Source organism: Alosa pseudoharengus, unplaced genomic scaffold (assembly GCF_046254945.1).
Source record: "Alosa pseudoharengus isolate Yale_2024_CS ecotype anadromous, Long Island Sound unplaced genomic scaffold, YU_APseudo_1.1 YU_APseudo_1.1_scf_11, whole genome shotgun sequence".
NCBI classification, from domain to species: Eukaryota; Metazoa; Chordata; class Actinopteri; order Clupeiformes; family Clupeidae; genus Alosa; species Alosa pseudoharengus.
The window spans coordinates 29,944,466-29,967,459 of NW_027468576.1; the positions used below are offsets into that span (position 1 = coordinate 29,944,466).

General features: G+C 40.8%; 2 protein-coding genes across 2 annotated transcripts; both read left to right on the plus strand.

Moving 5' to 3' along the window:
• Window positions 1-4,265: 4,265 nt before the first annotated feature.
• LOC143117229 (histamine H3 receptor) lies at window positions 4,266-10,076 on the plus strand. The gene is made up of 3 exons (XM_076278813.1): window positions 4,266-4,756; window positions 5,979-6,145; window positions 8,423-10,076. The coding sequence occupies exons 1-3, from the start codon at window positions 4,504-4,506 to the stop codon at window positions 9,314-9,316; spliced, it is 1,314 nt and encodes a 437-aa protein (XP_076134928.1). The 5' UTR covers window positions 4,266-4,503; the 3' UTR covers window positions 9,317-10,076.
• Window positions 10,077-17,000: 6,924 nt separating this feature from the next.
• On the plus strand, window positions 17,001-21,541 carry LOC143117228 (sterile alpha motif domain-containing protein 9-like). The gene is made up of 3 exons (XM_076278812.1): window positions 17,001-17,172; window positions 19,335-19,394; window positions 19,509-21,541. Exon 3 carries the CDS (start codon window positions 19,519-19,521, stop codon window positions 21,451-21,453), a length of 1,935 nt encoding a protein of 644 aa, XP_076134927.1. The 5' UTR covers window positions 17,001-17,172; window positions 19,335-19,394; window positions 19,509-19,518; the 3' UTR covers window positions 21,454-21,541.
• Window positions 21,542-22,994: the final 1,453 nt, after the last annotated feature.

Below are 22,994 nucleotides of genomic sequence, written 5' to 3' on the forward strand. Positions count from 1 at the left end.
TCCTTTGTCTGATAAACCAAGTGAGGCATCCCTCTGCATTTAAATGCTCCCATCCTGCGTAATGAAATGCGTTGCTCTTTAGTGATGGATCCTTGCAAATGTTCGTGACAAGACTAAAACTCCTTGTCAAACTCCTGCATAGGTTTGTTGGGGTGATTATCAACTTGAATCATCACTGTTAATGACTCTGAAGTTATGCTTAGTATGTGGTGATCACCCAACCAGATTGGGTTGTTCTACAGGTGTTTCCGTGACCTGTCAAGTTGGCTCTTTATCTGTTAATATTAATGGGTTGAGTTACATCTTATCACAAAGATCAGGCACGAAATGTAGACCACAGTTGGTTTCAGTTTTGTATTTGGTAATAATAGGGTTTAGGTGATATTGAAGTTTTGGAGGGTTTATGTTGTACACATGTAGCTTGTAAGTTTGTGTTGATTCTCCAAGCCTCTCCGTGAATTAAATCATTTTGATGACCTCTCTCACCTCTTGCACATCCATCTTCACCTCTTGACTCTCCTCTCCCTGCCTCCTCATGACTCTCACATCTTTACTCTCCTCTCCCTGACTCCTCATGACTCTCACATCTTCACTCTCCTCTCCCTGCCTCCTCATGACTCTCCTCTCCCTGCCTCCTCATGACTCTCCTCTCCCTGCCTCCTCATGACTCTCACATCTTCACTCTCCTCTCCCTGCCTCCTCATCTTCACTCTCCTCTCCCTGCCTCCTCATCTTCACTCTCCTCTCCCTGCCTCCTCATCTTCACTCTCCTCTCCCTGCCTCCTCATGACTCTCACATCTTCACTCTCCTCTCCCTGCCTCCTCATCTTCACTCTCCTCTCCCTGCCTCCTCATGACTCTCCTCTCCCTGCCTCCTCATCTTCACTCTCCTCTCCCTGCCTCCTCATGACTCACATCTTCACTCTCCTCTCCCTGCCTCCTCATCTTTCTCTCCTCTTTCGCTTGCCTCGCTGTCTCATTGCAGACTGCAGTGTTTTCCTTTGTTTGACAGCTGGTATTTATTTACCTGTAGACTGTACATTCCTGAAACACGAGGGCTGCAGGCTGAGATTCAGCACACTCTGTCAGTCGTCGCAGACCTTAAAGCAGTAATCTCTCTCCCACATGAACCAAAAGCCCTTTTTCCTATTGATAGCAATAAAATGTATGGTTAAAATGGATAATAATTTAACTTCAAGACTACTTTTAGTTAGCCATGTAACCCATCTTGGTTTTAAACAAAGACACTATCCCCTCCCCCAATGGAATGCTAATGTGCTGGTTTAAGGCCTATCACTTACACAAGACAAAGGATGCTTCCTTGATATAATGTATCCATGTATCATGAAATGTAAATGTATTCATGTCTGGTATCATTTTGATAGTCTCATTACAAGGATTGTAATGATGTGATTGTGAGAATGTTTGGAACATTCTATAAGTGATATTTCTGATGTATAAGATATCTCTCCTCATGCTATTCTGACAAGAATTCATAGGTGTGAAGTGGGTGTGAGTAGGTGTGTCTGATACCAACTGTAGAACCAATCAAGTGGGCTTGTTCTTGGCGCCACTTTGTTCTTTGTTTAAACCATTTAAAAGTAACTAAACTGCAATGTTTGTGAGATCAGATTTTCTAGACTTGGACTAAGGATGTAGAGCGGAAGAGAATAGTTGGCTTCAGGCCAACCTAGGCCTGGCCTGGGCTAGGCCTACATAGACCTTTTTTGTACTCTCTCTGCTTGTAACAGAATAAACCTGATTCCTGAGTTTTTCCTGAAGTTCGCCAGTCTAAGATCAATATTAAGTAATTATTCACCTACAATTACTTTCACTATGGAAAAGCTCGGTGTGAAAGGCACACGTCATCCTCTGACCCATTTTTATCACATAAGTCAATTTGAATAAAGATGGTTAACTCAACCCTGTTGTGCTGCAGCAGTAAACTTAAGACCGCTGACAAAAATGGCAAGTCATTTCACACCTCTTTGAATAAATCAAGGTTGAAATCTGCAGTTTCTTTGCCTCTAAAGACTACAGTACCATTAAGACTGCCCCCAACCACACATTACTGATATAAGGGCATTAACTGCTTCAAAATAGGACCCTTGAGATGAAATGAAAAGATGACTAATCCGGGAAGGGCATGTGTTATCTTTGGCCCCTCTGATGAGAACTCGTAAATTTTTAGGGCCTTTTCACCGAAACATGAGGCCCAGACCCTTCATTTGAAGATCAAAGATGAAGAGAGAAGGGGAGGTGCCTTTCTCTTTAAGTGTCTCTCAGGGCTGTTTCCTCCATGGAAATAGCCAGCTGGAGAGACAAATGAATTCAGCTGGGTCGTGTGCCACTAGTTTGCTCAAGCACTCACAGGGCACCGTAAGATGACCCAAAAGCAATCGAGATATGGAAAGGGCCCTTTGTCTTTAATCGCTTTAATGTTAATCAAAGGTTTGTTTTAGAGCTGACTGTCTCTTTCAGTTTTAAGTTTTGGTGGGTACCAAATCACAAACACAAGGGAAAGCACTCATTGAAATACAGTAGTGCCTCTCAAAAATGCTCTTCATCTGTTGATATTTTCTGTCATAACAATCATGATTATTTTTGTTTAGTGTTCTTGATTGTGCTCTTGAATTTCAATGTTTTCATTTTTCAAGGGAAGCTATATGGTTATGCAGAGACAAAAAAAGACTGAAAAAAGCTGTCATTACATGCGTTATTAATCGTGTGAAGTGACAAAGGCAGGCGAGTGGATGTGAGGACAGACTGTCTCATTTCCCACATCTGTTCATTTAGGAAACCTGACAGTTTATCTGTCTATCAGGCAGCCAATCAGACCCCCACCACCACCACCCACCCCCCACACTTACATTCGTCATGGCCCTTCCTCAGACTGACAACTGGGTGTCCAATACATTGAGCCCCACACTTATCGTTGCCATCACATCACCGTTACTCATACCCCAAAAACCCCTTTGGTGCAGCTGAGGGTACATTAGCGAGTCTATATTGGTGATTCTGTGTTGGCTGACTCACTCTACAATGGGGGAAAAAAGACCACTGAGAGGGCTGGTAATTACTGGCCTCACAATGGCCAGCCACAAGGCTGATGATACAGTGGTGTGAGGGGAGTGAGAGCAAGTGCAATGTGCTGTCACACGGGGGGCCTGGCAAATCACGCCAGAGGCTGTAGAGCCGACCAAGTTAACACGCTCACGTCAGAGCTGAGACTGGTAAAGAAAAGGGAAGGAGAGAAATTCGAGAGAGCCCCAAGACATGCAGTGTTCACTGACTGCCAGTTGTGAAAGCATCCCATTATTGAGATTGTGGTCTTGCACTTGCCCTGTGTCTATTTTATTTTGTATTATGTACCCGCCTGGCTCTACTCAATTTATGATTTCCCTGATGTAAAACCATCATTGAGAAAAACCAAGGATGGCATTCGTGAAAATGTAAATTTGAATATTTGTAGATTCGAAGACTTTCCTATGTAATCATGGCTCTTTGGAAAGAAAGAAATTGCCTGCCTTTAAAAAAGTAGGCATATATTCCTCTGAGTCTTATAAAAATGTCTTCATTTCCTTCTATCTCAGATGGATGTGCATACTTGAATCATGGAAATCAAAATCCTGTCAAGTCACAACTGGCATGTTATGCAAATATTCACCTAATCTCAGTCTAATGAATGTCAGTTATATAAAAATGTATTAAGTGTTGTTAAAAATAACTTTGTTTTTCTGTTTGCTATAAGGGCTTACATGTATATTCCACTCACATGCGGTTGGCTACTTTATGAATATGTATTGCCTACTAACAGTATTCTGTGGCATATGGTTATTTTCCATGTTGTAACCTACTGTTACTGCGTCAATTTAATGAGTAGACCACTAACCTGATAATGTGCAGTTATTACGGAGATGTTGAGCTTTATTAAGTTCGACAGATGAATACAATTATAGGCTAAGGTAACATAATATCATAAAGGTATAAACCCATTCATTGATTTTCCATTTGTCTACGTTATTCTCTTGACTAAGTCAGCAGGTGAACTTCACGTGAGATGACACGGCATGAGAATCCAACAGGTGCAACAGGTACACTCAGGATCATTCTTGTCTAACGTTTTGCCTTGGAGACGATTCTTATCGTTCGTCATACTGTAAGTCCGCCTAGAAAGAAGAGAGCCGTGTCTTTCAGCATTGGGTTTTCCAGTTACGCATACGCAAGAGCGTGTTCGGGTTGCTGCACTGAAAATCGCACGGAATTTAACAAGGGTCAGACCAGTGACTGGGAACCCAGTGCATACTAACAATGTTAAGGATAATATTGAAAGAGGGCTGCTAATATTCAGATATCTTGGTGTTCTGATATGTGCGTATTAAAATGTTTTTTCACTATATCGAGTGGCAAACCCATGTGAATGTTGGGGTGACAATGCTGCAACTTGGGAAGACGATCAGTAATGTCTTCTGTTAATAAACCGGGATTGCTGCCTTGACCACGATGGGAACCTGTGAACCTGAGCAGAACGCAAGCTGGAACTTAACTCCTGGTTACTCTACAGCAGACGGAAGCGAGAACGCTACTGCGCTCTCAGGATACATTTTGGTGATCCTGACTATCTTAATGGTAACACTTATAGTTGTAGTGGTGGGGGGCAATGCGCTCGTTATACTGGCTTTTATCGTGGATAAGAGTCTCAGAAATCAAAGCAATTACTTCTTTTTGAACCTGGCCATCTCTGATTTCCTTGTTGGTAAGTCAAATTTTCTTTTTCAACTGTCACCCAACAAATAAAGACACATTTTATATAGGATGACGTATTTGAACACATTCATTTAAACGTGTGACTAGCAATTTTGCAAATACTGGAATATATGATACACGTCGAATTTGAATATACACTTTCCAATTTGTAGCTGTTGTAATCTTACCATGATGAAGGGATCAGAAGATGATGATACTGTTGATCATATTACATAGTTAGTGACCAATTATTTTGTCAGTACTACACCTTACACTTCCTTTTATGAAATACTGAGCTGCAATTTTTCTTTTGATTCTTTGGTGAAACCTCAGACTACAGATAGTACAGTAGCTGCCTTCTTGCCATAGAAAACAAAACCACTGCTGATGGAAGTAGACAGAGATTTAATGATGGTAGAGAGAGAGAGAGAGAGAGAGAGAGAGAGAGAGTCAGAGATTTGAATACCCCATCTTTTGACAGACCTGTGACACACCTAGCCAATAGGTATAAGCTACCTCTGAAAGTGTGGGCACCATGAGGGCTCACATGAAAAATATGTGTGTTTGTGTGTGTGATGAGAAGATTAAAGGATTTCAAGTGTCACAGGTCATGGACTGTCATTCAGCAAGGCGCACAGATTAGAAGAAGAGGACATGTCTGACATGCACTTGGGTTTTGTGGAGGTAGCCAAAATAAAAATGCTCAGCCTGAAGCGGGAAGAAAGGGAAATAAAGAGGGTGTGCTCCCTGTCATGTCTTGTCTGAGGCATCAATTGCATTTTAGATGGAATGTGGTTTGCAATGGAAAAACACTAAAAATAGAGTTCCTCTATGTTTCCATGTACGTATGTCCAATTAACAAACTGAGCTGTCATCAGTGGACATAGTGGTGGAATTATCTGTGAACATAAAATGGGATGTGCTCTTGATTTCAAGTTAGTTCATTTTTTTTTGTATTGAGGTTGGTCCCCAAAAATGATTTAATAGATGGTAATATAAATGCACAACCTACAGATTGCCTGAGGTATTTGCTCAACATGTAGATTTCTGCTGTCACACACGTTCCTGAATACCATAAACATTAAAAATGCACCTCTTATGACATTCTCTGAAGCCATTTGGAGATCCTAGCTGAAAGCTTTTTCCAGTGAGGGGAGCTGAGTTCTATAAGGTTCTGCTGTTATTCTCCACGGCTGCTTTGGTACCCCACATATAAACAGCTCTCTTTTCAGGGGTGTTCTGCATTCCCATCTACATCCCGTATATCCTCACTGGACACTGGATGCTGGGCCGTGGCCTGTGCAAGCTGTGGTTGGTGATAGATTATCTCCTCTGCACAGCCTCCGTCTTCAACATCGTCCTCATCAGCTATGATCGCTTCCTGTCTGTCACACGCGCGGTGAGTGTGGCACAAGTAAACAAACAAATAACAGGGAAAAAAGCAGCATAACGAAAGCTTTGAATGGTACGGCGTAGATAGATACAGTAAGCTCTGTCCAATTCACTGAGATTGCATGCAGTTGTGCTCACGGCATGCTTACTGTCAATAACACTGGAAAACAACTCTGCTACAAGCTCCTTGGCTGACTGTGTATGTGTCAGTGAGTCTTTCTGTGTTAGATCAATAGCATCAGACTGTGCCAGGGGTGGGATCACCATTTGATGCACTCCACAGATCAAATGTCTTCTGACCACAGGGGATGCAAGTGAGGTTTTGCACCTTTCTTGATGACCTTTATAACCCATTGGGGTAAAATGTTATGGCCAGATAGGAATCAATAGATCAAGTCTGCAAAATACCCACTGAAATGGTTGACGGAATTCATTCTCTAAAGATAAAACAAAGTTTCAGCAAATGTCCATTAAATGGTGCTGTTGATTGTGGCGCCTTTAAAAAGCATCCATTATCCTGAAATGACCTAAGTTGAAAAAATCAAGTGAATTTGAGAGAAGGAAAGTTCACAGGTTGCAAATCCAGCTCACAAATAGAAACAGTGACATACTTTCACCCGGCATGGAGCTATTTATTAGCCAGTCTGACATTTGGAAACACTCTGAGAATGAATTATTTTATATAAATATTGATTTTTGTGTTGAAGCATCCTTAAACCATTAAAGAACAGACCATAAAATAGCTTGCATGCTACCATAGTTGACTCATTCAATGGTCTGAAAACACAACTATCGATATCTGTTACAAAGTTCCTTGGAAAGAGAGGAATGTTGCCAAGAATTGTTTTATACCTGGAGCTTTTCAAAGGTCTGCTGAAAGCACCACAGCGCAAGTACTGCAGAGATTATTGACTGCTCTTATCTTCCCCTTAATTTTGTGACTGCGCCCCCTATACTCTCTGTCTTCAGTACCAAGCCAGTCAGTGGTTCTTAAAATTTTCATTAGACCACTAAGACTTCAGTCAGAATCTCTTTTTCAGCAATTAATGTAAAGTAGAGGAACACATAAACATCTTGTACTTAGACATGAGATATTGTCCAGGGTGAAGTAACAGTCTAACTTTCAAATGATCTCAGCAGAGTCTCCTATGTATTCATCCTACAGAGATGACAGTTTTTTAGAATGTGAATGAGGACACAGACAAGTAGTAGTCCCATTGACACGAAACTTAGTTACCTGGAGTGTTCAACAAATAGACCTTGAGCTCATTTAGCAAAGTCATAATGAGTCATTCGCCATTAACTTTTTTTCACCAAAACCTTTGGACCAATAAACTTGGTCGGTCTCTGTCACACATTTTCTTCTGTAACTGCAAATAAAAGTGCTTTTGGTTTGTATGTTTCCAAAATAAGATGTTTTAATGCTTTCTCTGACAGGCACTGGAGGTAATGACATCCAAAAAATAATGAACAGTTATACTGCTACTTTCTAATACCTATTATTTAAATGAAAATAGTAGTTAAAATAGTTTGAAATGGTAGAAATAAAATGTATTGTTGTAATTTCTGAGAAACCCACTGTCATTTCCTGTTGCACTCTCATATTGTTTTTTAATGAGTGTGTTTGTACTACTGTCAGTTTTTCCCACAGAATTTGTTTCTATTTGTGGTGGTAGGCGATTTGGACTACTGTTCTTGTGCTCCATTATGACTGTTTGTCTGTAAAGTCAATGCCAGCTGCTCCATATTACGCAGTGTGCATATGCCAGCTGACAGAGTTGTTTCAGTCGAAGTTAAAGTATAATTATGTCATCCCATTAAAATGGAATATATAAAGATGGAACTATATTTCCCAAAGGTGTGGCAATGATAGGACATGAAATCCCAATATCACATCAACATATTTAGCAAAACTAAATCATGCAAATTGCATCATGAACATCTCTTACACATGTTGACAGCTGGGTCAGATATTGGCAGGATTGGTAAGCCATTGTCTTTGGCCAGTTGTCAAAGATGACACTTGCACCACCTCATCTATTAAGCTCTCATTTGTGGTTAGAAATACTTTAAATATGAAAGAGGAAATAAATCTAATTATTGAAAAATAGTGTTGATGTAGACATTCTGCTGCATTTTGGCAGGTATCTTATTACAGGAGAAAGTGTTTGTAATATATAGGCTTCATAACAACATATGAACAACATTCAACCCTTGACTTTATTAAGCCACTTGCTTTCATTTTCGTTTTCGTTTAATGCCCTATTGTCAATCTCTCCTCCAGGTACGATATAGAGCCCAGCAGGGCATGACCAATCAGGCGGTGGGGAAGATGCTGATGGTTTGGGTGCTGGCCTTCCTCCTCTATGGCCCTGCCATCATATTTTGGGAGCAGGTGGCGGGCAAGAGTATCGTTCCGGAGGACCAGTGCTTCGCTGAGTTCTACTGCACCTGGTACTTCCTGCTCAGTGCGTCCACCTTCGAGTTCTTCTCGCCGCTGGTGTCAGTGGCCTTCTTCAACTTCAGCATCTACCTGAACATCCACCGCAGGGAGAAGATCAGGGGCAGGGTCGGCCACAAGGGGAGGGGGGAGCTGGCCGAGGAGCGATGGAGGGACTCCAGCGGAGGTGCGTCGGCTGTGTTCTTCATCAAAACGCGCAAAGTGTCGTCCAGCGAGCCGGCGGCCGTGTCTGCAGTGATCGAAGAGGACGAGGAGTTGTCGCCATCGTCCAGCGGCGAGCCCAGCAGCAACCAATCGGTGAGCTTCTCTATGAGGAAGACAAAAGGCAGGAGGAAGATCACCGGAGGCTGGACTCTGTCCTGCTCGGGCGCCGCGCCGAGCCACTCGTCCTCGTCCAACGCCCCCTGCAGAGGCGGGGGGCAATCGAGGCTGTCGCGCGACAAAAAGATCGCCAAGTCGCTGGCGGTGATCGTGTGTGTCTTCGCCTTGTGCTGGGCGCCCTACACACTGCTCATGATCATCCGTGCGGCCTGCAGTGGGACGTGCGTGGAGCACCACTGGTACGAGGTGACCTTCTGGCTCCTTTGGCTCAACTCGGCCATCAATCCCTTCCTATACCCTCTGTGCCACAGCAGTTTTCGCAGGGCCTTCGCCAAGATACTCTGCCCCAAGCGCCAGTCCGTTCAGCCACACGCGATTATCCATTCCAGCCAGTGACAACATGTGACATGTGAACAGTAGTTCGTACAGTAGAGCCTGTACATGATATTAACCCATAAAGGTGTACCGTCACACCGGTGTGAAGGGGATGTTGGGAAATGAACGTTCTAAAGAATTTCTGGGTTCACTGAATTTAACATAGAATTTTAGAACCTCCGATTGTTGCGGAACGGAATCTTATGTTAGAATGTTCAAAAACCCACACCTTTAAGGGTTAAGGAGGAATGAATGATATCAAGCAACCCAGCAATTTATATCTAAATACAAGCTGAGCAGACTTTTTGCCACAATTGAGTGGGATGGGACTCCATGAATGCAGTCACTATAATTACTCTTCAGTGTATGATCAGTGTCTATGGGGTATCATCCTGGATACTGGTATGTGGACATCAGTGATCATCAACGTGATTGTTACCATAATAATGACATTGTTGCTGGACCGTTAGAGAGCAGTATTTTCCTTCCAGTTGTCACCGTCACATGCTGTGTAATGATCATGAATCACAGCTCTTTCAACATCACAGACTCACTGTTTGGTGAGAAAAACAAAGGTAGGTTAAGTTGTTATGCCGTGCATGAAGATCATGGGAAGATTTTGCATAGTGAGTGCATAATTATTACAAAACAAAACACTGACAACAACTAGTGCAGTCTCAAAAAGACATTGCTTTACAGTTGAATGCTATACCTGATATATATAGTTTATGTTTGTGAAATAACGTGGTGAATATTTTTATGTACTGTTTATATGTTTATACGGTCAAAGTGAAGAGAAGTAATAAATACAATGAGTGTGATTTTATTGTTTGGTAACTGTATTGCTTTGCAAGCTTTTCATGGGGACTTTGTTGACTGTGGATTTTATAATATGTGTAGGCCTACATATGTTTAAGAAAGATGGTGGTGTGGATATTTATGGTTTGGGCTGTCTCACCTCCAAGCATCAGAATAACAAGTGTGTGGACTGGTGTACCGTACGGCATTGGAGTAGGAACCAGGCCTTTGTTTAGGCACAAGGTTGTCGCCTAAGGCAATAACAGTCAGAGCCCTAACCTACTTCAGACCCATCGCATTGAGCTTTCCACCAGAGACTGTGGATAATTCATAACAAATATCTTGACTGAATAGTAGAGACAGTGTCAGTCTCTCAGGCAGAAGTAGTAAGAGAAGCAGTGAATTCCACAGAACAGAAACTCATTATCAAAAAGCTTCTGTTTCTGCCACTGTTGAATTATATGTTATGTTGATGTATAGTAGGGAAGTATTATGTCTCAAAGACAGGTGGGGTTAGATCGAGAAAAATAGGTAGAAACAGAAAGACGGCATACTGTAAAAATTATGTTTCTGGTAATTAAATTGTCAGTATGAAAAATGAGCAGTAGTTCAGCTCTGTAGTTGTGGGGCCTGAGATTTCTACGCTTTGTGGCAACCTGGCACAGTGGCACTGCCAGGCATTTTAGGCAGTACAAAGGCATTGGGTAGTACTACCCTGCACTCATGTATAAAGCAACACTACAATGGGATTTATGGGTGAGAAAAAAAATATTCTTCAATAAACTAGCTATGATATTTAATAGGAAGACCTAATCATATAAGGAATGATACAATGTTGGTGGAAGACGTTTTAAGAAATATTTATTATTACTATGGTAATAGTGTGGCTTTTCAATATCATTTTAAAATTGTGCAGCAGGCACACCCATACTCTGATAAATCAACTGTGATTTTTGCGTCATTTATGCACAGTAGAAGGTATTTACATTACAAAAACTTGAGCCTGTGACGTTAAAATGATATTTTGGGCTGATATGATCACATAACTTATCAGAAATGAAGAAGAAATGTAATCTTTTGTTTTAAAATGAAACAAACAAATTGCTGAAGGTAATAATGGTAACTGTAACACATTGATCAGAACATTACTAAGATTCTAAAAACTCAGCCAGCTGCGACAGGCCCCTTCTGTGTGTTGCCCTTTCTCCCCTGCAAGCCAATATGGTGAGAAGACAGAGAGCATGCAAAGAGCTGACAGTAGGTCTCCCACAGGCTAACTGTTAGATGAAAGCCATCTTTCATGAGTAAGCCAGAACATTTCTGTAATCATTTTATACACTTTGCTTCAAACACTTTGCATTTTGGCTGCTAAAGGGCAGAAAAAAGAAAACTTATACGGCACTTACTTTGTTCACTGGAATCAGCTTCACATCACAAAGCCTCACTAAGTGTGAAGTGATGCCACCAGTGCAGTGTGTAAATTACACACTATACTTTTATTAAAAGAGTATAACTCTGGTATACTCTAGTAAGTACAACTGAAGAACACTGAGATGTAAGCTATCCAGCCTTTTGTGTAGAATAATGTTTATCACTATTTGCACTGTAATTTAAGATGGGCAGGTAGAGATATCCGCATGGTTAAAGAGTATTTAATTTGAACGATTAGTCATTGTTGATGGGAAAATATGTCAACAGCTATATTTACATAATATAGCCTACAAAGCAACTGATTTTATTTACAACATCAGAACAATTCACAGCATAATTCATGATATAATGATTTGTAATGACTTGTTTTCATTCGTACCTTTATAGCCACATAACAGTGCCAGTGGCCTAGAAAATAGCATTTTATGCAATGCCTCTTGTGATAAAAATAGCTCTGGAGAGAGTTGGCTCCAACTAGTTTGAGATTCAACAGCTGTTGATAGTAAAGTTGGTGCATGGAGATGACTATTTTGTCAATTGAAAGACAGAAGATCATCACAGTGTTGGTCTTGGAAAACAACATGTCATAGGCTGCCTTGTCTGTTTACTGGACAATTACAACATATTTCAACATGTTTATTACCTCTTTTAAAGAGCAACAATGTGTACATTGACCTCAAGCAACAGAGAACATCAACCATGTGAGGGAGAACAGTTAGAGGGCAAGAAACTCTGAAAGAGCAGGGTACATCGTTTGCAAACAATCCAAAACAAACTTTCCATGGTGAGAGACTGTTTCACAGGGCCTAAAACAAGGGACATTCCTATGCTTGAACGTATCAGAAGCTTTCAAAGGCGCTATATATATATATTTAGCTATTTTCAAATCTTCAAATCTTAAACGGCCTGGTCCCCGGCTGTATTCAGGCCCAGTGCCTGAGAACTTTAAGTCCTGGTTGCAGTTGTTTTTACGGGGTTGTGTGGATTAGCATCTGTAGTTTCCCTGCAGGCTGCAGGACACGTGGAGAACACACAAGAAACAGAGGTGGACGACACAATTCCTTTACTTAAGTGAAAGTATAGATACACCTTGTCAAATATTACTCCAATACAAGTGAAAGTTGTTAAGTCAGATTTTTACTTAAGTTGAAGTACAGAAGTAGCCTAGAAATCTAGACGCACCCTAGCGGCAGCAAATGTAATTTGCAGCCAGAGTAGTCTAGCAACTCTCCGTTGGCTTGCGAGCTGGAAAAATTAAACTTCGATCAGGCCAATAACATTGTGTATAGAGTCGATGGGCGGGCTCTGTGTGAATTCCCTGCTACTTGAAAACAAAGAAGATGTATGCTGCAAAAACAAAAACAAAAAAACAAAAACATTTTACCTACAGTATGATTAGAACTTTGCAACTGTTTAAATGGATGCAATAATATAATTTAAATCATTATTCATTATGTGTTCACAATTCTAAAACATTTTCCCTGCCAAATACAAAACCAGATAACTGAAATAATGAATTATGTAGATTATGCAGATGTATGCTAAAGATAGCTATGTGGTGAATGTCAGGTGATTGATTAATTTCATTCCAATTTCACAATGATCATGGAGGATAGCCTGGCCAGACTACTTCTCAAATCTCAATGGCTAACATCGTCTGGGTTCTCCCAGGCTACATGGGGGATGTTCTGATGAAGAATCTGTTGTCACCATCATTACCAGAGCCAATTCAGCCAAGTTCAAATTGGACTATTGGAAAAATGAACTTCATGTGTCTATCACATTATTGCATTCAAAGAATCAAATGTGGTCAAAAGTAACGAGTATTTCATGCTCGTATTTCAAATGTAGTGGAGTAAAAGTCACAAGTTTCCAAAAATATTAATACTCAAATAAAGTACAGATACTCAAAAATCATACTTAAGTACAGTAATCAAAAATGTACTTAGTTACTGTTCACCCCTGGTCAGGAACGGTAAGTGGTGAGAAAATTATTTTTGGACCACAGTTAGAATACACTGTATATTTGCATAGTTGTAGCTAAGGTTCACTAAGGTTCATCAGAAAATGGGATCAAGTAACAGATGCAGGCCAACAACCACCCTGGACAAGTCGAGGCACAGTAAGTAATGGCCTAATGTAACACTTTGTGTTTTCTTTCAGATCAGACTGACTAAAAATGGATTTATTACAGATGAAGAATGAGCTATTTTTATCACAGTGCAGGCGTGATGCCTTAAAGCATGCCACTAGCAGTGTGTCTGCCGAGGCTCAGAACTCCATTTCGCCAATCTGCAGTGACTCTGGCTGGCAGTAGGGAGATCATATTCATTTGTTTCATTCATTCATATTCAGTCATTTGACCTGCCTACTTAATAAAACCTAAATAGATATATCACTGGCGAGCCTATAGCAGACACCACTTTGCAGAAGTGTGACTGAGGTTCAGCAATGCTTAACCTCTCCAGATTCCCCACTTAAATTGTGTACAATTAATGATGCCTTAAATGTTTGTTTTTTGTTTACTTGTCTTTGTGTCTTATGTTCAAAAAAGTGAAGTCTTGACCCATATCGACATCCACTATCCCCCTTTCTGTTTTTGGACGACAGAGTCTATTATCTGATGTCAAGACTGAGCCAGGGCTGACCACATCTGGCTTGTGTCTGGCTGAGTCTCGTCCAGGCTGCTCAATAGGCTCTATCGATACAATCCCTGTTATATCCCACCATCATAGCTCCAGTGCTGACACCTCCCTGCCAGAGATAAGCAAAAGATCAATATCTACCTGACTCACAAATTCAAAAGTAATCTGTTCTCCCCTCTGTGCTCGCTCAGTTCATCCACCATCCCTTGGCAGTAGTCTGTGGTGCTGGGCATGATACGGAGGCAGTCATTATCACCACAGGAAGCAGACGAAAATGATTCTCACAAACAATAAGGTGGGAGAGAGAACAGGATGCATGTCATTTGGAGTGTGCAGTCATATGTCTACTGCAGATTCTTCAAAATACACCACTATGCCATATGACAAACCAGGGTAGCTGACAAGAATGTCTTGTACATTCCCTATGTCTGTAGTATCTTAATATATGTGCGTATGTTTTTGTCAGAGATCGCTTGAGGCAGAGAGCACAACATTTCAAGAAAACAATTGCCATTGAGAATATCACTCATTATTTAGATTGAAAGATGCACATGGATTTAAATATAGCCACATTTATGCAAGTACAATTTTGCATTTTAATGTATTTTATTGTACACAATTTGGTATTTATCCCTTGACATCACTAGCCTATAAAAGTGGTATGAAACTACCAGACTTCCCTGCACATTGAAAAAAAACCCCACTAAAACCTAGAGTGTGAAAAATTATGTACTTATATTAGGAAAATATTTTTCTGAAGTTGTCATTTAATCTGATGTTCAGATACTCTGCAGTTTACAAAATTAGATAATCATGCAAGTAGTGCTCTCTAGTGCCTACATTGTGTAACTGCAATACTATTTCTCATTTTGGCCCAGTTATATTTTCAATTTTTTTCCCTCAACACATAGCCCAGGTTTAAAGGTTACTAGATACTAGATGCCAGATTTACTACTAGAGGCAGGTAGGTATAGGTATTGTGTAAGATTATGTGAGCAAGTGCTGGACTGACAAACCCAGGGTGGTTTCATGAGCTGAAACCACAGAATGTAATATAAGCAGGGTTATATCACTCATAGAAGCTATTTTGGGATATGCTGATGTGTCTCCCCTGAACAACAACTAGTATAACCCTCCACATAGGCAAAATGGACAAGATCAGGGGAGTTGTTTTTATCTATTCCTGTTCCTATAAATGTTTTTTCACTCTCGTTCTCTCTCCACTAATAGGAAATGCAATGCAACTGTTACAGTAAGTACATTTGAAAGCAACATAAGGCAGCTAAACAGTTTCTTTAGTGAGCCGGCGTGCCATCAGATGTGAGTGGTAAGTACAACTGTGTGTCGTCTGCATAGTAGTGATATTGAATATTATGCTTCTGCAGGATAGAACCGAGAGGCAGCATTTAGAGAGAATGAAACAGGACCTATTTGATTATTTGTTTTCTCACTCTCGTTCTCTCTCCACTTCTCAATAGAATAGGAAATGTAATGCAACTGTTAGAGTAAGTACATTTGATAACAAACACATTGTTTTTGTGTTGTCTTGCTCTGTGTGTGCTCTGTTTGTGTTGGTTTTGTAAAGTAACCTTGAGTCTGAGAAAGGCGCTATATAAATAATAAATAGTATCGTTACCACCTCTAAGAGCTCTGATGATTATCCATTACAGGAAATACCTAACTTTAACTCTAAATTTAGAGTTAAATACCTGATAGATAAGCAGAGGCATAAAACTTGTTACTCTCATTATATGATGAATATTACGTCCCATGAATGATAAATAATGAGTCCCCAAAAATTGCCATTGGGACAGTAACACACTTCTCTGTGCAACAAGGAGAGGGTGAGATGGGTGGCGTATCCTAAAGAATTTGTGGCAGTGAAATGAAATCATCATGCAAGTAGTGCTCTCTAGTGCCTGAATGGTATAACTACTTTTAAATAACAAATTCATAATATATTTTGTCAGATATTCTCTCACTTATGGACACACACTCCAACATATGTGACCCCCTCCAGCTTGATTATATGTTTACATATCATCCCATAGGGTTCTCTGAGATATTGAGCTTTAAAGTTTTAGAATTCCATAGAGTTTAAGTGGAACACGCTTCTTTAGATATGTCCAAAAATGCATACAACTTCAAGAAACACTTTACCTCACCTTATTAACTTGTCACCGAATAAGAATATGTCAATATGTCAGGATCCTGTCAGGATCGATGACTTTGTGCCAGCCTGGTGGCCATTTTGTGTATTGTCCTTGGTTTGGTTTTGCCAGTTCCACATGTGCTCTTTTTACCTGTCTGCTGTCATGTGACTGTCTCCACCCCTTTTCCCTTATATGGTCTGAGCTTCCTGTCTCGTCAGTTTCCCTCCGTTTCTGCTCACACCTGTTCCCCATTATTGTCTTGTTTGTCTCTTCCAGTCCTCTGACTTTCTGTTAATTAGTCTGTGTATTTCTGCCCCCCTGTTTCTTTGTCTGATCGTCTCTCTGTGTCGTCCTGTCGAAGTCCTGTATGTAAGTTAGTTTGTAAATGTCAAGTTTGTAGTTCATTAAAGTGTGTTTTCTGTCAGAAAGAGTCTTGCGCGTAGGTCCTATCCTCGTATCCCTGACACAATAACTCAATTTTTAACTAAAATGTCAGATAGAACCTTATAATTCTAAGGGGTCGATATCACAACAAAAGATCTTGTGTATAGCAACAGTAGGCCTACTACAACCATTATGTGTTCAACTCTCAGCAAACAGTGACACTATCACTTTTAAAAATGCACAAATCTTCTGCTACCCCCACACCCAGTCTCCTCCCCTTTGGCAACCAGATGCCATGATGTGATTTCCTGTCTCCCCTTCTCTAGCCTACAGACGGGGTGGTCATGTCTCTTCCAGCTGTGTAAAAGCAAGAACAAAAGGAGAATACCTGACCTTGTTTTTCACATTTTGCTACTGTCTACTTGTCCAAGCGTTTCGTGAGGTTTTGAGAGTAAGATGCAGTAAGGTGAGTATATATTTTTTCTGAAGAATGATGGGAAATGGTCAAATGGAAAATACAAAGTGTGAGAAAAGTTGAGAAAAAAACTGAACAGGACATACCATACAGGCTATGCTCTCCAGGGGGGTATTTGCAACTTTTGAGGACACTGTTGGACCATGACATGGCAAAATAGAAATAAGAGGATATCAGTGCATATCAGGATAGCAAAAAAGTAATGGGAAACATTGCAATATGCAGAGAAGGCTTCCTTAACTTGTGAAATTCATTGCTTAAATCCCCAACACAAGACTGTGTTAACTCAATAAGACTTGTTTTGCTTTGGGTAGAAACTTGTTTTGATTAAGTTTCTATATTCCTTGGATGTACTTAGATGTCTTCTGGTACTACATGGCTGGGCTGGGCTGGGGTGAAGGGATACAAGGATACAAGGAAGTTTATTGTTATTGAAGTTTATTGTCACATGCATATAGTTACTGGAAGTAAGAAATGCAGTGAAATTATGTCTGGTGTCAGCCTATTTGTGCATTTATGGGGGGAGGGGGGGTAAAAAGTGGGGGAGGATTGGGATTGGGGGGGACACCAACAAGGAGCACCCAAGAGCAACAGGGGCAAGGAAAAACTCCCTTACCAAGGAAGAAACCAAGGGTCTTGGTGTGTGTGTTGGGGGGATGACAGGGGAGATGGGATAGTGTGCTGTGTATGTGGGGAGAGGGCAGTGTGCAATATGTGTGTTGGAGAAGCTTCCTCATGAGACATTGTGCTGTGTATTGGGGGGGGGGGGGGCAGTGTGCTGTAAGTATGTTGGGGATGTGTGTTGGAGAAGCTTCCTGAGGAAATAATGTGCTGTGTATGTAGGGGAGGGGGGGGGGGCAGTGTACTGCAAGTATGGTGAAGGGACTTACTATTGCAAGCAGAGTACTGTATGTATGATGTATGTGAGTGATGACAGTGAAGATGTGTGTGTGGGCAGGAGGGGAGTGGAGCAGTGACTGTGTGTGTGTGTGTAGTGTGTGTGTGGGTAGGTGGGGGCAGTGTGCTGTAAGTATGTAGAGGATGTGTGTTGGAGAAGATCCTGAAAACAATGTGCTGTGTATGTAGGGAGGGGGGGCAGTGTGCAGCAAGTATGTAGAGGAGGCTTACTGTAGCAAGCAGTGTGCTGTATGTATGTGAGGTGATAACAGTGATGATGTAAGTGTGTGTGTTTTTTGTGTGTGTGTTGGGGATTGGGTTGGGCAGAAAGGCTAGGCGATCAAGGACATGGATGGAGGAGAAATCAAAAATAATAAATAAAAAGTTCTATGAAGATATGCAAAAGTTGGAGAAAGTCAGGTGTGTGTGTGTGTGTGTGTGTGTGCGTGTGTGCGTGTGTGCGTGTGTGCGTGTGTGCGTGTGTGCGTGCGTGCGTGCGTGCGTGCGTGCGTGCGTGCGTGCGTGCGTGCGTGCGTGCGTGCGTGCGTGCGTGCGTGCGTGCGTGCGTGCGTGCGATGAATTAAAATGTAACTGCTACAGGAAGCCAGTGAGGTTTCACAGGAAGATTGTTACAGGAAGCCAGTGAGGCATCATTGCATTTTGAACTAGATTTACTAGAATATGATGGAGGCTCTTTTAACACCCACTGAATGTCCTTACAGCTGTCTGTATTACCCTTGGTTTGTATGCAGGCAATGACATATAAATGTTAAGTGGCAACAATTGTGTGTGAAGGTGCAAAATTCACATGTTGAAAGGCACCATTGAAGAATGCGTCAGGGCAGGCCATTTCTTGCTCACCATTTGCTTCTGATACCCATAGGCTCTGAATGAATAGCCTCATAGCCTACTGCTGAGTGCTGCTGTTGTACAGAACATTTTACACTTGCTCTGAACTATTTAGATTAATTTGTGTTCTATATAACTTTTAGATGAATATTGATCCATTCTGAATTTTGACGTGGAATTTTATTTAAAGCAGGAATTCAGTCAGTTGTTTTATAGACCCTTTCAACAATAAAAACAAAAACAATGCTTGAACGTTCTATTTGGTTCCCAATCTACTTCCTCTGCATTAAGATAACATATGGAATGTTAAAACGGAAGCCTTGTGGGGCTAACTATGATGCTGATAATGGAACTCTCTTGAAAGGGTCTATATTTGTGTTTCTAACATGTCTTTATTTTTTTGGTAGAGTGTAGAAGGTCTACAAAACAGCATGGTCTGATCTCTCTACAGTCCCCACAGAACTGAGGTAAATTAACATCCAAGTCATTTGTAACACTTTTGTTATTAAGTTTATTAGGACCATTTCTGGTGTAACTTATAACTCTGCTGGTGTAAAACAAGTTTCTGATATTTCTTGCAGGCCAGAATAAATGAGCCAAAGAACTCTTCCACCCAGCATGGAAGACTGGACAAGAGAGGATGTCCATCACTGGCTTTGTCAGGAAGTTAATGTTTATAAGAAATATGCTGATATACTGTTAGAGGAGGAAGTGGCTGGAATTGATCTACTGTCTTTTAAAAAGCAAGATCTTCTTGATCTTGGTCTAAAACATGGCCCGGCAGTAAGAATCATTGATATGCGAGACAAATGGAAAAATCAGCCACAACACACCACTCAGTCATGTTCAGTAGGGCATAATAAAAAATCTGACACAGAGGCAGCTTCTTTTTGCTCTACAAAAGGCCATGTAAATGTATTGGAAGCTAATGACAAATCATGTGCTGCAAACAACAAACCAGATGAAAGCCAAGCAAAAGATGACGTCATACCCAAGACACATTTGATCACCAGTTCTATTGAACATCAAGAGGAGGACTCTTCAGACTTACAACCACAACAATGCTCAGTTATCACCCAAACGGCATGTGATCATAAAGAATCCACAGTTGAATCTCTGATACAAAAGAAGAATGCAAAGGTGTCATCTAAACCTCTGGCAGCCCAGAGAGAGGAGACAAAAAGAAGTGACCCAGAGCAAGCTCAACAAAGCCATGAGAAAAAGACAAGACATATAAAGAATCTCTGCGATTTCTATCCATTTGATACTGTTGCATCTCACAGATATATCCAGCACAACATCCTTCCACCAGAGACAGGGCCAGGTAATTTGATTACACCAGTTCATGAGTTCAAGTTCATGGGAAGAACCACTGACATCAACATTCTGAAAAGAAAATTTAACCAGGAGGTTTATCGTTTTGCAGCAGGTTGTATGAATAGTCGCACAAATGGCACAATTCACATAGGAATAGCAGATTCAAAAGACACTGCTTTTTGCCATGGAGAAATAATTGGAATCAAGATTGAGCAATGGGATGCAATTATTGATCACTTCAATAATGGGATTAATTCATATTTTGAGGAGAATTCTGAGGATGCAAAGAAGTGTATTCGACAGCCAAGATTTGTAGAGGTGATATACTCAAACGTGACATGTTCTGAGCTCTTTGTTATTGAAGTAGACATTGTCCCAAGCCATCACATAACATGTGACAAGACATACTACATCCAGACACTAGAGAGCAATAACAACTGGAAGAAATCCAAGGAAAAGTCTTTGTTTGTTAGAGAGGGAGCTGCAACCAAAGACATTTGCTCCTCTAATCCAGAGGTCTTCCGACGTGGATTAGAGACATTTAAGAGGAGCATGACAATGTTGGATTCAAAAAGGGAACAAATGGAAAAGAGGCCTGAGCCTAAAGCCACTACAAATCAAGGCAACATACTACAAAACCTACTAACCTGTGGTGAAACAACCTTGGGTCACTACGAACACTTTATCATTGTTACAAACAAGAGTTACCAAGAGCAGTTACAACATCTCCAGTTTTTGAATTTGCTGAAAATATTCTGTGTTCTTGACTTCGACCCAGACTCTGCCAGTAATGGTCTGTGCAGTGAATACCGAAAGTCCAGGGTTGCAAATCTTTACACACCTGAGCAATTTCAAGGAGAAGCTGGGACTGTGATCAAAACACTCAATTTGTACAAGCAAACTAGTTGGGTTTTTTGTAATGGAAGATTGGATCTGGATATAGAATCTAACAAACCACTGAACCCCAAAGAATGGCTTGCCAAGAGAGCTAATGATGTGAACGAGGTCATTAGATTCATCTGCAACCCTGACATTCTCCATTGGAAAAGAAGCCTAGTGGTGTTTCTCTTGTTCTCCACAGCTGAGGCCATGAATGATCCAATTTTTGAAACATTCATGTCTTTTTACAAAAATCTAGGTGGGGCACACAACATCATCCATATTTGTGCATCAGAATGCGACTTTCAAAAGTGGAAAGACTTGACGTGAAGTTGATATAAGCGGACAAAGTATATATGCACTGGAAATAAGTGAAATAAATGGTTCGATACTGAAACTTGGACAGCATAGACACGCACCAGGAAGGCTTTTACCATCCAGTGATGAGAGCTCAGTAATTCTTCATCAAAAGGATGAAGATCAAATGACTGCATTAGATGTTCTCTGTGAAAATGAATGTGAAAATGTGTATGAGGAAGACAGTGAGGAATTCCGTGAATTCAAAATCAAAACTGAGGCAGAATTCTACAAAGGAGATAAAGTAAAATGGTGGAATTTCTATTTCTCAGAAAAACCCACTGCAAAACCATTCATAAAAAGGGACAAATTTGACCAGCTGACACATCTGATCAGGTCTCAAACCAAGAATCCAACAAGCACATGTGTTATGCTTAATCTTTTCCATCATCCGGGTTGTGGTGGTACAACTCTGGCTATGCACGTCATGTGGAGTCTGAGAAAAGAATTTAGATGTGCTGTGTTGAAAGACAACACTGCCTCAAATGAAGAAGTGGCACAACAAGTTGCACATCTGCTGAAATGTGGTAAAAATGAAATATCTTTTCAAACACCAGTGCTCTTGTTAGTGGAGGACTCAGTGGAAACAGAGAATAGTCAAGAATTACAGAAATGTGTAAGAAAAACGGTGGATGAAGTGTCTTCTAGTGCATTAGTTGTCATTCTGAACTGCCTGCGCTCAAATAATCCAAAAGACATGTACAAACATAGTATGATCGAAAGTCAGTATCTCACAACAAATCTTTCAAAGACGGAACAAGATGCTTTTGTGGCAAAGGTCGAAGAACTAAATGAAACTCATGAAAAACCTGAGAATTTCTACAGTTTCATGATCATGAAATCAAACTTCAGCCAAGATTATGTGACAAATTTAGTATCTAATACCCTGAAAGGCTTTGACCTAGAACATAAACATGCACAGCTGCTGTCCTTTCTTGCATTACTGAACTCTTATGTGGCTGATTCTAACATATCTGAATCTCTGTGTGATATGTTTTTAAACCATGCGTTTTCCCATTGGGGAAAAATGTCTGTTCTAGAGGGAATGGAGCCTTATTCGTCACTGCTCATTCAGCGAAAGGTTTCAGAACTTGGGAACTATACAGCTGTTCGTGTTCTTCATGTACGTATTGCTACAGCCTGCCTTGATGAACTGGAGAGGAGGTACAACTCTCCAAGGTCTGAGGTTACCCTCAACTTGTTGCATTGTGATTTGTTTTTCAAAAGAGGCATGGGAAAAGATGCTCTTTTGCAGTCTATCAAAAGAATGCTAATTACCCGACAACGCAAGACAGAAGGAGATGAACGAGACACACAATTTTCACCTCTAATTGTGTACATTAAGGATGAGGAAAGCAATGACAATGGGATGACAAAGATCCAAGATATCTTCACCAAAGCATCTGAAAGGTTTCACAATGACTACACAATTCCTCAGGCTTTAGCAAGACACTTGTATCTAAATGAGAAAAACTTCTCCTTGGCCATCACCTGGGCAAATGCTGCCAGGGACA